This window comes from Meriones unguiculatus, chromosome 7 (assembly GCF_030254825.1).
Source record: "Meriones unguiculatus strain TT.TT164.6M chromosome 7, Bangor_MerUng_6.1, whole genome shotgun sequence".
Taxonomy (NCBI): domain Eukaryota; kingdom Metazoa; phylum Chordata; class Mammalia; order Rodentia; family Muridae; genus Meriones; species Meriones unguiculatus.
Genome location: NC_083355.1, coordinates 120719809 through 120734320, shown reverse-complemented (window position 1 = coordinate 120734320; position 14512 = coordinate 120719809). Strand labels below are relative to the sequence as shown.

The 14512-nt window shown below is 49.3% G+C and overlaps 1 protein-coding gene across 1 annotated transcript in view; it reads left to right on the top strand.

Annotated features, from left to right (window-relative positions):
* The window catches only part of Dnah11 (dynein axonemal heavy chain 11), a 266833-nt gene that overhangs the window by 135715 nt on the left and 116606 nt on the right, over window positions 1-14512 (top strand). The window contains exons 50-54 of the mRNA XM_060388295.1: window positions 275-436; window positions 938-1131; window positions 4020-4182; window positions 5162-5285; window positions 5887-6029. Of these exons, the coding sequence (XP_060244278.1) occupies window positions 275-436; window positions 938-1131; window positions 4020-4182; window positions 5162-5285; window positions 5887-6029 (786 nt within the window). The remainder of the gene's footprint in view (window positions 1-274; window positions 437-937; window positions 1132-4019; window positions 4183-5161; window positions 5286-5886; window positions 6030-14512) is intronic.

The window sequence follows — 14512 nt, the reverse complement described above, 5'->3', positions numbered from 1 at the left end:
CCATCTGTAACCCAGCCCCAGGGATCTGAGGTCGCCTTCTGGCCTCCCAGCGCGCCAGGCGCTGTGTGCGCAGGCAGACTTTTAAATGGGTGTGACACTAAATTTCTGTTGCTGCCTATGAGAGTGTAGGGTTTATTTGCACATGTATGCGCTTGCTCCTGTTTGTTTCTTTCAAATTGCTAAACCCAGTGCAGAGTTAAACAAATACTGAAAGTGTTCATTTGGACTGACGGTGTCCTCTAGTTAAGGCTGTGTCCCCCGTCCTCTCCCGCAGGGGATTCTGTTTGCTTCTCCTGAGTGTTTAACGTGCCCGGAAGACCTACTGCACCTGTGGCTTCACGAATCATCCCGTGTGTATGGAGACAAGCTGGTAGACGCCATCGACTGTGACTTATTTCACAGGAAACTGCTGGATGCTGCCCATAAGCACTTTAAAGTGAGTGCGTGTGTGTGAGCAGTCGCTGTTCACGGTTTCAGGCTGAGGTTGAGGGGGCTGAGCTGCGTGTGAGCAAGCGTAGCTGCCTCTCCCACAGATGTGCTGGACACTGTCCTGCCCGATACTCCTGTACAAGCTGGCGTGGCACTCTGGGGGGGGGAGCACAAGCTGGCGTGGCACTCTGGGGAGGGAGCACAAGCTGGCGTGGCACTCCGGGGGAGGGGGTCCTGCCACAGTTTCTCCTTCCTCCTGGGGGGGTCCTGCCAAGGTTCTCCTTCCCCCTGCGGGGGGGGCGGTCCTGCCACCATTTCTCCTTCCCCTTGGGGGGGTTCCTGCCACGGTTTCTCCTTCCTCCGGGGGGGGGGGTCCTGCCACGGTTTCTCCTTCCCCCTGGGGGGGGTCCTGCCACAGTTTCTCCTTCCTCCTGGGGGGGGTTCCTGCCTCAGTTTCTCCTTCCCCCTGAAGGGGGGTTCCTGCCACGGTTTCTCCTCCCCCCTGCAGGCTGCCCCGGACCACCCGCTGCTGCAGCAGCCTCTTATCTACTGCCACTTCGCAAGCGGCCGGGCAGCCCCCTGTTACAGGCCTGTGAAGGACTGGGACGCGCTGAAGGCAGTGCTTACGGACACGGTAGACAGCTACAATGAACTCCACTCTGCCATGCACCTGGTGCTGTTTGAAGACGCCATGCAACACGTGTGAGTTTCTCGCCGCGTGGCCTCCGGTCCAGACCTGTCCCGCGGCACTAAAGACATGTCACTGTTAGCTACATCACAGGCTTGATCGTGTACACACAGGCAAGCTACTTTCTAAAGGGTCGCCAATCCACCCGAAATGTCAATGTCATATTCACCGCAGGCCTGCCAGAGAAAGGTATCCTGAGTCAGAGGAAGTGCTTGTGGGCTTCGTGGGCAGGACTTCCCCTGAGTTACCCGGGTTCATGGGTTAAGTGGGCCGTTGTAGGACTTGGCCAGCTCCTGTGGCGTCTTACAGCAGTTAGTGAAGACAAAAGGATGGGCATATCTTAGAAGTTAAAGGAAGTTACCTGCCCTGGGGTAGAGCTTGACCATCCAGGCTCATGGCCTAGTCTGGATACCTCTCTCCAGTCTTTTCTCCAGAGAAGCTTGAGTGTGTGAGAGCTCCAGGTGAGCATTTACAGGGCTCAAACAAACGAGCAGGGAAACACTTGAGAGTAAAATGTCACGCCAAGAAGTGTAACAGCGGACAAAGGAAGAAGATGCCATTGAGAGGCCTTCACAGACGTCCCTGGGGCTGGAAGGGTTCCATCTTTCTGGTATTTTCCTCAGACCCTGAAGGACTCACATACTTGGAATAAGACATACCCTAGTAACAAGATTTCTTTACTTCTCGTGTGCATTAAACTTTCTTCACGTGGCATCCAGGTAGTTTTACACTTTTAGTGTGGCTGAGACTTGACTGTGGTCTGTCTCCTAGACACATAAAATGCTTGGGGTTTTAGAGCAGTTAAGACTGGATTTTGAAGAGACTGGTGTCTGAGGGAGGGCCGCATATCTACATGATAAGCACACCACACTGTGGGAAGACTGGGGAGGGGCTCATTGCAGAGGGCTGCTGTGGCTCTGAACCAGGAATGCTCAAAGAAGATGAAGGCGGCTGCAGCCTAGCATGGGTTAAAGACAGGGCAAGCAAACTGCAACATAAACAGGCCTGATGTCCACAGGACGTCCTCACAATCCAGGTCAGAAGACAGGCTGCAGTAGGGCTCACCAGTTCTGGGGCTACCGGGAGGGAAGGCTTTCCACCCTTCCAGGAAGACAGTGCTCCTAGCCAAGCCAGCCCCACTCAGCCCACCTTTCTATAAGGGATGGCAGACAGTGTTACAAAGGTAGAACACAAATCGCCAAAATCAGGAAAGATACTCATGAAAAGAAGTGAATCGGAGTCGGGACTATAGGAAGTTCAAATTTTAGAAGAGTTACTATAAAGTGTGTGGCCTTGGGGCTGAAGAAAAGCACAGGGACCGCCCCACCCTGACTCGCTGCAAGCTTGCTGAGTGTCAAGAGTTTCCCTGATGCCTTCCTTACTCACAGCAGGAGTCCAGGTGGAGACAGTGAGTTATTGGCCACACAGTTCTGCATGAGCTGTGATTTGCTGACAGTGCGCATGGCAGGTGAAGCCAGCCCCCTCCAATGCTGAGGGAAGAAAGCTCCCCCTATGGGGAAGAGTATCTAACCTTTTGTATGGGCTTCCTTGTGGCCAAGCCTTAGGCCATTTTTCTGCTCAGAGACTGAGATTAAAGTTGAGGGACTCAACATTAAGGAAGACTTAAGAGAGTGTTCTTAAGCTTTGAAGAAAGGGACGGCACCACTTAGTGGATCCTGTTAGACAGAAGGTGTGCGTTACCATGCAACCAAAGCCTATCTCCAGACTTGGGGTTTCTGTCCTGCCGTATCTTTCCCAAGGCCATTTTGTGCTCACATGAGGTGAAGTTGAATGGAATCAGCAAGCTCGTAAAAATGACCCATCTTTTCAATTGCTGGAGACTTGACATGATGGTGCCCATCAGCCCCGGAATAAATGACTCCAGCTTCGGTTTTCCAGAGGGAAGAGCAATGTGGGTCATCCAGGCTGGAATTCAAGCTTGTTTCAGAAAAGCAAACATGATAGCACCCAGCTTTTGCTTTTTTTGTGGGTGTTTTTTTAATTTGCATAACACATATAACAAGCCATTTCTTGAACTTAACCAGCATCACACTGATGATAAAACCAGTGTGTTCACACCTGAGAGAGTACAGCAATGACAGGAGTAGGAAACAGTCAGAATATCTTGGCCAAAGTAGGTGAGGGGTGGGCTGACCTGTCAGAAACTTGACTTTCCAATAACAGTGGCTAAGGTTGTGGCCTTCACATGGGGCTTTAGTGAGAGGAAAGCCAGGGTCCTACCAAGAAACAAGTGATGGGAGTTAGAGAGACGGCTCAGTGCTTCAGAATACTTTCTGCTTTTGCAAAGGCCCCAGGCTCAGTTCCCAGCACTGACCTAACAGCTTCCAGCCATCTGTAACTCTATTTCCAGGGGACCCCGTGCTTCTGATCTCCTCAAGTGCCAGGGACATGGTGGGTATGAACAGAGGCAGAGGGGACACTCCCACAAACTGTGATTAAGCATGTTTAAAGAAGCAAGTCTTTAGTCTCCTTGCATGAGGCACACTGCGAGGACTTAACTGGAGCCAGTCCACTCTGCAAAGTGGCTCTAGAGCAAAGGTTTCATGCAAACGCTGTCCTCCCTTGATGTCTTTGTACTGGGGGGGACTGCAGAGAATTGGGATTTTTGTTGTTGTTAATCAAGACTTTAAAAGTTGGAGCTCACACAGGGGACTTGTGAATATTTTCAAGTGATAAGTAGTGACTCAGTGAAAGTCCAAAAGGGGGCTGCTGGGAAATTCCATAGGCAAGTCCCTGTAAACCAGAGTCTTTGCTTGAGGGGAAGCATGGGAACAGGGACTGAATGTTCCCGTAAGACTGGTACTTCATCTCTACACGTGTCTACAAGCGAATACAGGGCAGGGCGTTCTGCTTCTCGCCTCTAAAGCCCTCCTGTCTCCAGGTGCCGCATCAGCCGCATCCTTCGGACCCCTCAGGGCCACGCCCTCCTGGTCGGTGTCGGAGGCAGTGGCAAGCAGAGCTTGTCTCGGCTGGCAGCCCACCTCTGGAGCTTGGAGGTCTTTCAGATCACGCTGACAGAAGGCTACGGGACCCCAGAGCTTCGGGTGAGCGGAGCTACGGGGAAGCAGTATTCCAGTTATCCACAGGAGGGGTGCGTGAGCCCAGATGAGGTTCAGGTGTGTGGACGGTCACATCTTTACGTGGCCTGAGCGTGCTTGCAGTCAGGTGCAGGTTCCTCACAGCACCTAGCGCAGCGTGAGTGCCAGCTGCAGCAGCAGTCAGTGCACAGGGGAGGCCAGGAGACGAGGGTGGCTGCTGGGAATGAGGCAGACCTAATGCGCCGGCGCTGTCCTTGTCTAAAGTGTGTTCTCGTTGGCTGAGTCTGTGGCCAGCTGTATTTCGGGCCGTTTGTGCAGCAGACAGAGAATAAGCTGGGAGTAAATCCCTGTTCCTCTGCGATGTGGACAGGGACTCCCAACCCTTGGTGAGAAGGAGTTCTGTCCTGATGCCTCTGATGGTCAAACACAGACACATTGCTATGATCTGTACAGGTTCAGTAACGTAAGCCTGGCTGAAAACAATATTGCCTTGCATGTATGAACATGTTTTTATTTCTGCCTTAAATGAACTCAGTGTTCGATGCTATTTGTGTCCTTATGTGACAAAGAACATAAAGTATAAAGACACATCCTTTGGAACTGCAGGGAGGTTTCTCTCCCCTTTGGGTAAGAGTGTGAGAACAGCCTGCCACAGAAACAGTGTGCTTAATATTGCTGACCAAGTAAGGGAGCAAAACGACTTTGAATGAAGAAGCGATTGTAGGAGTGAGCAGAGAAGGGCCATAGTGTTACGGAGGTGCCACTGAGCTCGCAGTCACGCTGTTAGAGAAAGGGCGGGTCTCAACAGCAGCCTGTTTCATCCCTGGGCTCACCAATAAATGCCAGAAACGGGTGGAGGGGGTGACAGGTCACTGGAGGAGAGGCCCAGTACTGGCCCACATCCCCTCCCAGCACCCAGCCACACACTCCCAACACCACGTCAGCGTTTCAACAAAGCATGAGCGATGGCTTCCTTTCCTTGCAGGTAGACCTGGCCAATCTGTACATCAGAGCGGGAGCCAAGAACATGCCCAGCGTGTTCCTGCTGACAGATGCCCACGTTCTGGACGAGAGCTTCCTGGTGCTGATTAATGACCTGCTGGCATCCGGTGATTAAACGGACACATTTCTTGAAAGATCTTTCCTAATGACAAAGTATCTGTAGTTTCAATGAACTTTAGAGAGAGATAATTTGTCTTTGGGATGTTTTCTAGGGCAGCCTTTGGGGAGAGACTACAAACCTGACTGATTTGAACTGTATTGCTTTCTTAGTGAGCTTACGGCTGAGAAGTGCCTGCAGGAGGCTGACCTAAAGTAAATGTTATTCCTCAGTGTGCAGGGGCAGAGGGCGCTGGTTTAGGGTGCGGGATCGATAGGGTGTACTGCAGGGTGCAGTCGAGGGGCTGTGTGGGCGCCTACGTGTAGCGTCCAGTGGCGTGTGGGGTAGAGGCGTGCACATCCACGGGGTGAGAGCTGTCGGAGGGTCGTGTCTAGAGGAAATGCAGCCCTAGAGCATGCACAGGTAACTGCTGGCTCTCAGCGAGTTCTCTGTCTTATCAGAGCAAAGGGCAAAGGAAAATGACACCCCTGATTTCAAACTTTGTCTTCAAGCATAGCTTCATCTTAGAAAGCATGTCAAACAATAGAAAAGCCAGTCTACAGTGTAAATTGCAAGACTGTTACATAATTTTGCCCATTCTTTGGGGATAGGAGACATCCCGGATCTGTTCAGTGATGAAGATATGGACAAGATAATTTCTGGAATTCGTAATGAAGTTCGTGGTCTTGGCATGGTGGACTCCAGAGAAAATTGCTGGGCATTCTTTTTGGCTAGAGTCCGCCTACAGCTCAAAGTAAGAATCATGCACTTCACCTGTACATTGCCTTAAAGCTGTTGTTGACATTCTAATGTGCATCTCAGCCAGGATTCATATTATGGGTTTGAATTTCAATGTCGTCTTTTCTCAGCCATGTCCAAAGTGTATGTCTGGGACCTAAGCAGCCCTGGGCCGGGCAGGACGTAGGGCATGCTATCAAAGCCATGTTCCTCTGTCCTGAGGAGCTGGTGTGGCAGGAAGTAAGGAATGTCACCAGGAGCTTTCCTATGGGACAGGTGTACCTAGCTCATGGCAGAGGGGGCAGCTGCCTCCTTGTCCTGGAGAAGAGTGCTGCGTCTGTCCGGCTTGAGCAGGGACTCTAAGTAGGTGCGTGTAGGGAGAGGAAACAGTGCTGTTCTTTTTCATTTAGATTTATTTATTGTTTTTCATGAATGTGGATGTTTTGCCTGAATAAGTGTTCGTTCACCGCGTATGTGCCTGGTACCCATGGAAATCAAAAGAAGGTGTCATGTTCCCTTGAGCTGGAGTTACAGGTGGTTGTGAGCTACCAGGCTTGTGCTTGAATCTGAACCCAGGTCCTCGGTAACAGCAGGAAACACTCTTAGCTTCTGAGTCCTTTCTCCATCTCCGTGAGAGGAGACTGTTCATGAAAAGAATCTGTTTGGAGAAAGCCAAGATAGCTCCAAAGGGCACAAACATGGAGTCCTTGTGGGGGAGCATGGTTAGAGGCTGGGGTAAAGCGAGGCACTCACATCACGTGAGCACCAGGCAGGACTGCACTAATGTGGAATTGAGTTACCCGCATGTTCAGATAGTCTTATCTCGAAACCCTTCCGATTACACCTTGCCTGGGGGCGGAGGGGTCAATGCAGCTTCAGAGGCCCGTGTTCCCGAGAAAAGCCCTCCAAGGCTGTGGATGCCGCCTAACACTGTTGTAGCAATGTTCCTAGTGCAGTTAGTGTCCTAGTGAGGTGTTTGCTTTGCTGTCTCTTCCATGGTCTCTGTGCCCCTCAGCTCGGTGACAAGTTCTCTGTGAGCTACACAGTGTGGGACAGCAAGGAGCAGAGCGGACAGCAACAGCAGCAGCCAGAAATCAGCTCCTTGGATCTGAACCTTTTAAACTCAGAATTAGTTGGTGACATTAACTCTTCCGGCTACTCTTAAGGCAGGCTAGTGAGAGCCGTGGGACTTACTTCAAGATTACCTTTCACCACAACTAATAACGGAATTCAGACTAAGCTGGGACCAGGAATTTTCCTGCCTTATCCACCTAGTGCTAGGATGACAGGTGCCACCTGCCTGGTCGTCCGGGGTTATCTTGCTTTAGAGCAGAGCTTCTCAACCTATGGGTCACACCCCTTTGGCGATGAATGACCCTTTCCCATTGGTCACACATTTGATCATATTCAGTATCCTGCAAATTATATATACAGGTGTATACATACACACTGTGATTCATAACAGAGAAAAACTGCTGTTATGAAGTAGCAATGAGATAATCTTATGGTTGGGGTCAGCACGAGGAACTGTATTAGAGTTCATAGCATCAAGAAGGAGCCACCGTCTTAGAAGCAGTCGGGACTCACAGGGCTACAGAGGAGAAAGCCCAGCTGAGATCTCAGAACCTCACCTGCCAGCCCAGCCTGGCTCACCAGCCTTCGGGGACCCAGGGTCTCCTCAACTTTTCCTTGGCCAGCATTGTCTGGATACCTCTTTCCTGCTCATCGCAGGACCGAGTACATTCACACTCCAGTCAGGGAGAGAAGAAGGGAGAAAAGGACCTCGTTACCATTTCAGGAAGCCAGAACTCAGCCTCCCGTAATGCCCTGAGCTGAAATCCTACTGGTCGTGAGTGTGTCAGAGCTCCAGTGGGCTCAAGGGAGGGAAGATTTGATCTCCACACATTTCCCGTATGATATAACAGGAGCGACTTGGGAATACAAGTGTACCTCAGCTTACCACAGGGTGATTTCCCAGTAAGCCACCGTGGGTCAAGCTTTGTCAGTTGGGATGCATTCATGCATCTGTGCGATGTCAAAGCTTCACGTCGCAGTAGACTCAGCCCTCTCACTGGCACGGCTGACCAGAGGACAGCAGAGCATCTGACACCAGCCAAGGAGAGGTTGAAATTCAGGAGTCTCCGCATGACTTACGGCATGTGTGTTGCTCATGTGCTGTCAGAGTTGAAATCAGAGGCTAGCAGCCACAACTGAGAAACGATTTGAAGGAATGCCTCCTCTAGAGTATAATTTCTTGCTCTATGTGGGGAAGCAGAAGCTGAGAGACATGTTGTGCTTCCTCAGAGATGTCTTCATCTTAACACCATGTGTCTCCTTAACAGCGTCATGCACCATCTCTGTCACACCCAGAACCGCCCGTTACCAGACCTCCCTCAGATTCTTAGTTCTCTCTCCTTGCTGAGCTGCTTCCGCTGGTTCCAGGGTCGCCCTGCGGAAACGAGCAATACTTCCTTACATATTCTAGGATCTAATGACTGTCTCTGTTCGAGCATTTCCTTACTCTCACGTGCTCACACACTCTGCTACCATCTGATTTCTAACTAAATCATGCTAACTGCTTATTTTCTATATGATGTCGTATGTTCTGTTGTTCTCATAAACTCTATCGTATTTTAATATGGGGAAATACTGCCTTTTAACTTTGAGTAGCTATCTTACCAACTTTGTTGGTGGTTTTCAAGGGTGTGTGTGTGTGTATGCGCCTATGGGTGCCTCCGTGTGCAGGCACTTATGCACAGAGCTGGATGCTGTAGATGTATGCATGTCAGAGGCAACCCCGCCGTCACCCTCCCAGTGCCCTCCACCTTGTATCTGAGGCAGGGTCTCTTGGTGCCCTGGTTCATCACCAGATAGGCTAGGCCAGCTGACCAGGGCTTCTGGGGATTTGCCTACCTGCTTCCTGCTTCACCCTTGCTGGAGTTACATGTGTTGGCACAAACCTCCAGCTTTTATTCTGTTGTGTGAGACCTGGTTATGTGGCCTGGGCTAGCCTCACACTTACCAGCCTTTGACCCCAGCCTTCGAAGGGCTGGATTACAGGCCTGCCCTGTCCACCTCGACCCTCTCAGATTCTGGGAGCTGGTTGAAGTCATCTGACCTGTAGAATTATTTTTGACTGTGTGGCTTATCCCCACGGCCTTGGTAAGGACTGCAGAAGAACGGTCCAGTTATGCCAATGGTGATGGTCTCTGGACCCTGGCTTGATGGCTTCCTGTTGACTTTTGGTTTCACTCACCCATTTTGTCAAGGAGGTCTCCACCGAATTCCTTTTAGTATATACTGAGATAATTACATAGTTTCTCCTTGGGCTTATTAATATTCCCAGAGTTAAGACCAACACCGAGCCGCTCAACACTGTCATATTCTTGCAGCCAGCAGTCTTTCTTTAAGCATTTCTCTCATGCTCCACACAGCAAGGCTTGCAGAGCAGAGATCTGCCTGTGCCTTGCTCAATCTGCTGACCTCTTCCCGGAGGGAGAACTAATATGCAAAAACAGACCACCTGCTGGCTCTCCAATGAAACGACAGCTTCACCGCCTTCTCTGTGTATGACCCTCATCTTTGAGGTGTTAGAAAGCCGTCCACATTGCTCTGCCGCTCTCTCACACTGTGCAGCTCAGGCCACAGACTGGGGTCTGACAGGCTGGATCTTCTCTGCCTCTGCTCCTGACTTGGACAAGGTGGGCAGCAAACCCTGCCACAGGGGCTGCGGGTGCCATCACTCATGCTCACCCCGGACTGGTTGGAGATGCCGAGGGTGTGTGTTAGCACCTGCCGCCCTCTGAGTCCACAGGCAGGCTTTCGCTGTTGCCAGCTGTCAACTGCATGTCCTTGCATCAAAGCACCAGTGAGCTGACGTCAGATGCCTTCTCTCCTTCACTTGTGTGGAGATGAACCTCCCTCAAGTCCTCATCCTGTACTAGAGAAACAGCAGTTTCACCTCTCTTCCTCGGCCTTGGGCTAACCCAAGAAATGTGTCTGTGTCTACAGTTTCCCTTGGTCTATGCTTTCCCTTACTGCCCATGTGAGAGGGTAGCGCATGGCCCTACCGTCCAGATTTAGACACCTGTGTTTTCATGTCTGTCTTGGAACATGTAGAGAGATCCATCTTTGAATGACAGTCATTCTAGAGAATTTAAAAATAAAGAACCACATAACGAAATGAATGCTGATAGATTGCATCCAAGTTTACTGTATATAAACACTGTATCTATATCCATAATAAATACACATTCAGGAAAGCTTTAGTAACATTTTCCTTTCCTTTAATGTTATTTATTTATTCATTTATTTATTTTAGTTTGTAGGCCCACCCAGAAAAAAAGTAAAATAGTTCAGGAATTTGATGCACAAAATAAAATATTTAGTGCAAATGTGATTTATTCTCAATAACTACTTACAGTTATTAGAAACCATCCATTTGTCCAGTTCCTACTGGTTTGCTGATTTTACATGTTTGAAGAAGATTTTTATGTAGTTAATAGTATATGTCAGTAATATCCTTTCCTGTTCTACATTTTGCCTGTTTTTCTCTAATTTTATCATAATTCTCACAGCTTTCTTTATAATGTTTATTTTTCATTTATACATATTTTAAATTAATAGCGGTTTTCTTTTTTTATTTATTTTATTACGTATACAATGTTCTGCCTGAGTATACAGCTGAACTCCAGAAGAGGGCGCCAGATCTCATTATAGATGGTTGTGAGCCACCATGTGGTTGCTGGGAATTGAACTCAGGACCTCTGGAAAGCAAGCAGTGCTCTCAACCTCTGAGCCATCTCTCCAGCCCCACATTTATACATATTTTAAGTCAGATATTTTCTTCTTACTTCTGTGTTAATTCTGCACTGTGTCATTTAAAAATAGTGATCTTAATTTTCTTTAAATGATAACATTTTAATGGTTAGCCCTAAGTTTTTTATATAGCATAAAGTGATTTTACTATATTTTTACCACAGAAAATTTCCCTGAGCTTCTTATCATATAACTTCTCTAACCTATTGTTTTTTGAAGTGTTACCTATCTCATATATTAAATGCCTAAATATATGGGATAAAATGTCTAGGAGTCGCCTCAGGTCCGATTGCCCTGCCCACCTGTGAACAGATGAGTCAGCTGCCCGTCACTAGGAGGAAACAGATCTAAAGAACAAGAACTGCAGTTCTGTGGCTTTTGCCCGTCTTTGTCAGCCCCTTGCTTCTGAGCCCATGCTAAGGCAAAATGTCATGGCGGGAAGCATCCGGCCGGGCGCAGATGATGGGGTGCAGAGCTCTCGAGTGCAGGGGGCCTGGAGACGAGGCGGCCGTTCTGGGGTCCCACTGATTGTCCCCTCGACTGCACCCTGATGGAGTGAGGAGCTCGCCACAGTCACCTCCTAGCAGCCCCTGCTCTGAGAGCCTCCTGCACAGGCACCAGTGCTGAGCTCTGCAGGTGTGCTCTTCAGGCAGGGCCTTACCCACAGCTGTCTGCCCCTCCTGCCATGAGGAAGAGGAAGCCAGGGCTGGCCACCAAGGGCTCTGACCATCTCTGGCCTGCCAGAATCAGCCTCCCCATTTTCTGATTATTGGCAACTTGCAGAGATATTAAGGAGACAAAAGCTACTCTCTGTATCAGTTAATTTTCTGTTGCGGTGATAAAATACCAAACCCAAAAATACTTTAGAGGGGGGAAAAGGGTTTATTTTAGCTTATGACTAAAGAGGCATAGAATCCTTTGTGATAGACAGCATAGAAACATGGAATGCACCCCGCCAGAGCAGGAAGCTGGCTGATTTTATCCACACACAGGAGCGAGAAAGCACAGAATTGGGATGAGGCTACAAATCCTCAAAGCCTGACACCAGTAACAGACTTCCTGCTACTCTTCTCCACCTCCTAAAGGATCCATAACCTTCCCAAACATCACCACGAACTGGGGACCAAGTGTTCAAACACAGGTGCCTGTGAAGGATAATCTTACTCCACAGTGCCTTGTCCTGTATATCTGAGGGGCGCACACTTTGGTATTGAATAAGCCAGCACAACCAAACAAAAATAACATAAATAGCAGTATTTTATTCGCCCAAATAGAGCTTTTCAAGCTGCCACCTGCTTACACCCTCATTTAGCCATTGGTCAAGTGTTTATTGGGGTCCTGTGATGTGCTGGATCCTGGGGAGGTGGCAGGAGTCTGAACACCCCAGCCCATCTGGAGCCTGCCTCACTGTAGGAGGCAGACGTCAGTCTAATAGCTCCATTAAGTAGCATGAACCTCCATCTCTGAAAGGGGATTAGATGCCCTAAGAGAGAGCCCAGCAGTAAAGATCTCACCGAGGGAATGGCTGGAAAGTAGATGTCTTTTCTGTTATTTTATTCCCTAAAAGGCAGGTCCATGCGCATGTGTGTGAGCATTCACATGTGGCTAGCTGAGCCGTGTGTGGGCGTGCAGAAGGATATGCATAAGATGCCGGTGCCAGAGGGCAACCTGGGTGTCATGCTGCTGTGAGTCTGCATTGTTTTTCTTTCTGAGACAAGGTCTCAATGTCCTGGAGCTCTCTAGACTGGCTGGCCAGACAGCTCCAGACCCCACCCCCATCCCATCTGTGCCTCCCTGGCACTGGGATTACAAGCCTGCGCTGCCACACCTGGCTTTTTTTATATGACTGGCTTTTAGCGAGCCAGTTCTCCTGCTTGCAAAGTGAGCGCCTGAACCTCTGAGCTGCCCCACAAACCCCTGAAAGGAACTTCTAACAGCAGTAATGAAAGGCTCAGCCTCAGAGTAAAGGCGGTCACTTTACACAGAATGTACCTGGCGTTTATAGAAGTGTTCTGCATTCAGTGTTTTCTTAACACTTAGAGCTGGGGTTTCCCAGTGGAGTGTGAGTCCTTCCCTACCCACGTGGAGGGTAGTGCCCTAGTAATGCCAGCTGCTCTGCCAGCGGAGCCACAGAAGCTGCATGAGATCTCTGTTTACAGGAAAGATGGGTGTCAATCTTCTTTTTAAAAACTAACAAAAATTAAGGCTGTGTAGACTAGCCTGCACAGCAACACGAGTTCGATGCAAGCCCAGGTGACACGCAGGGCCCAGGAATGAGCTTTTCCTCCCGATGCTATTCCTGCGAAGGAGAGGTGTTTTTGCCATGGAGATTGAATGCACATTCTCTGCAAGAAGAATAATTTCCGTGTTTTACAAAATGGAATAGAGGTTGTGGAGATAGCCCTGCAGGTAAAGCACTTCCCATGCACGGGTGAAGACTTGAGTTCAAATCCCCAGGACCCACACAAAATTGAATGCCGCAGCACAGGCCTGCAACCTCAACACTCCTGCAGTGAGAAGGGAGGTGGAGGCAGCAGAATGCCAAAAGCTGTGGGGTCAGCTAGCCTGGCTTACGCCGCAACAGACCCAAAAGGAGGCCTTGTTTCAAACAAGGTGGAAGTCAAGGACAGACGTGTGCGCTGCGCGCACACACACACACACACACACACACTCCACGAATTAGAGAAACAAGATGAATTGAAATTCCCTGGTGCCAAACATTCCTATTAGGAAAACCTTAAATTTGAGACAGTTTGGTTGTGTGCTGTCTGAAGCAGGCACTCAAGTTGGGTCTTGTTTATGTGCCCTTGGAAGATGCTGCTGGATCTTTTGAAAATAATTGAAATTAAAAGCTAATTCGATGGGCATAACATAGGAAGACATGAGGAGGGTGATAAAGGGAGAGTTTTCAAACAGAAAATGCATTCTATAATAAAAGTCCATTCCGTAGGGGCTGCCTCAGCAAGACTCGGGCTTATTATTCTTGAAGTACACAGGGACTTTGGGTGATAAATGCAAACATAAGTTATGGATAGATGCTTTGGGAGTAAGGATGTGGGAGGCTTCCTTCTACCTGAGAGTAAACTACATCAGCTGGAAAAATACAGTGGCTGTGGCAATTCAAATTTCCATTAGGAGATGAAATGGCCTGAGGCCTGTTAGTGATACACAATTATGTTCTCGGGAAGGGATCGTAGCCGCAAAAAACTGGGGCACATTACAAAGCGTGGTGACATGGGGTATTGCAGACCAGTCATAACACCCATGTGGGGAAGGAAAGAAAAAACAATAAATTCTCTGGTGCTAATCCCAAAGCAAGTTCTTGACACCTGAGACCCTGACGGTAGAGCTGCTGGTGCAGGAGCCGTGGCTTCAGGGTTGGCTTTGCACTCGGGAGATTGTGCTTTGGGAAACAGCATCGCCGCCTGCTCTTCACCTTATTTTCCTCCTAGCTACCTGTCTTTCTGTCCCCACTGATGGCTCATTTGCAATTGCCAGGCACTCTGGTGGAGGGCGGGTGGCAATGAATGAGTCTGGGTGCTTCCTGAAAGGCAGACAGCATGAGCTCAGTTAAGGGGTGGGGGTCCTCTCTTGTAACACACACTAACCTGACTTTACATCAAGACAGGCTGTCTAATCGAGAACGCTGCTTCCTGCCCAAAGCTTGCTGGTTAACGCACT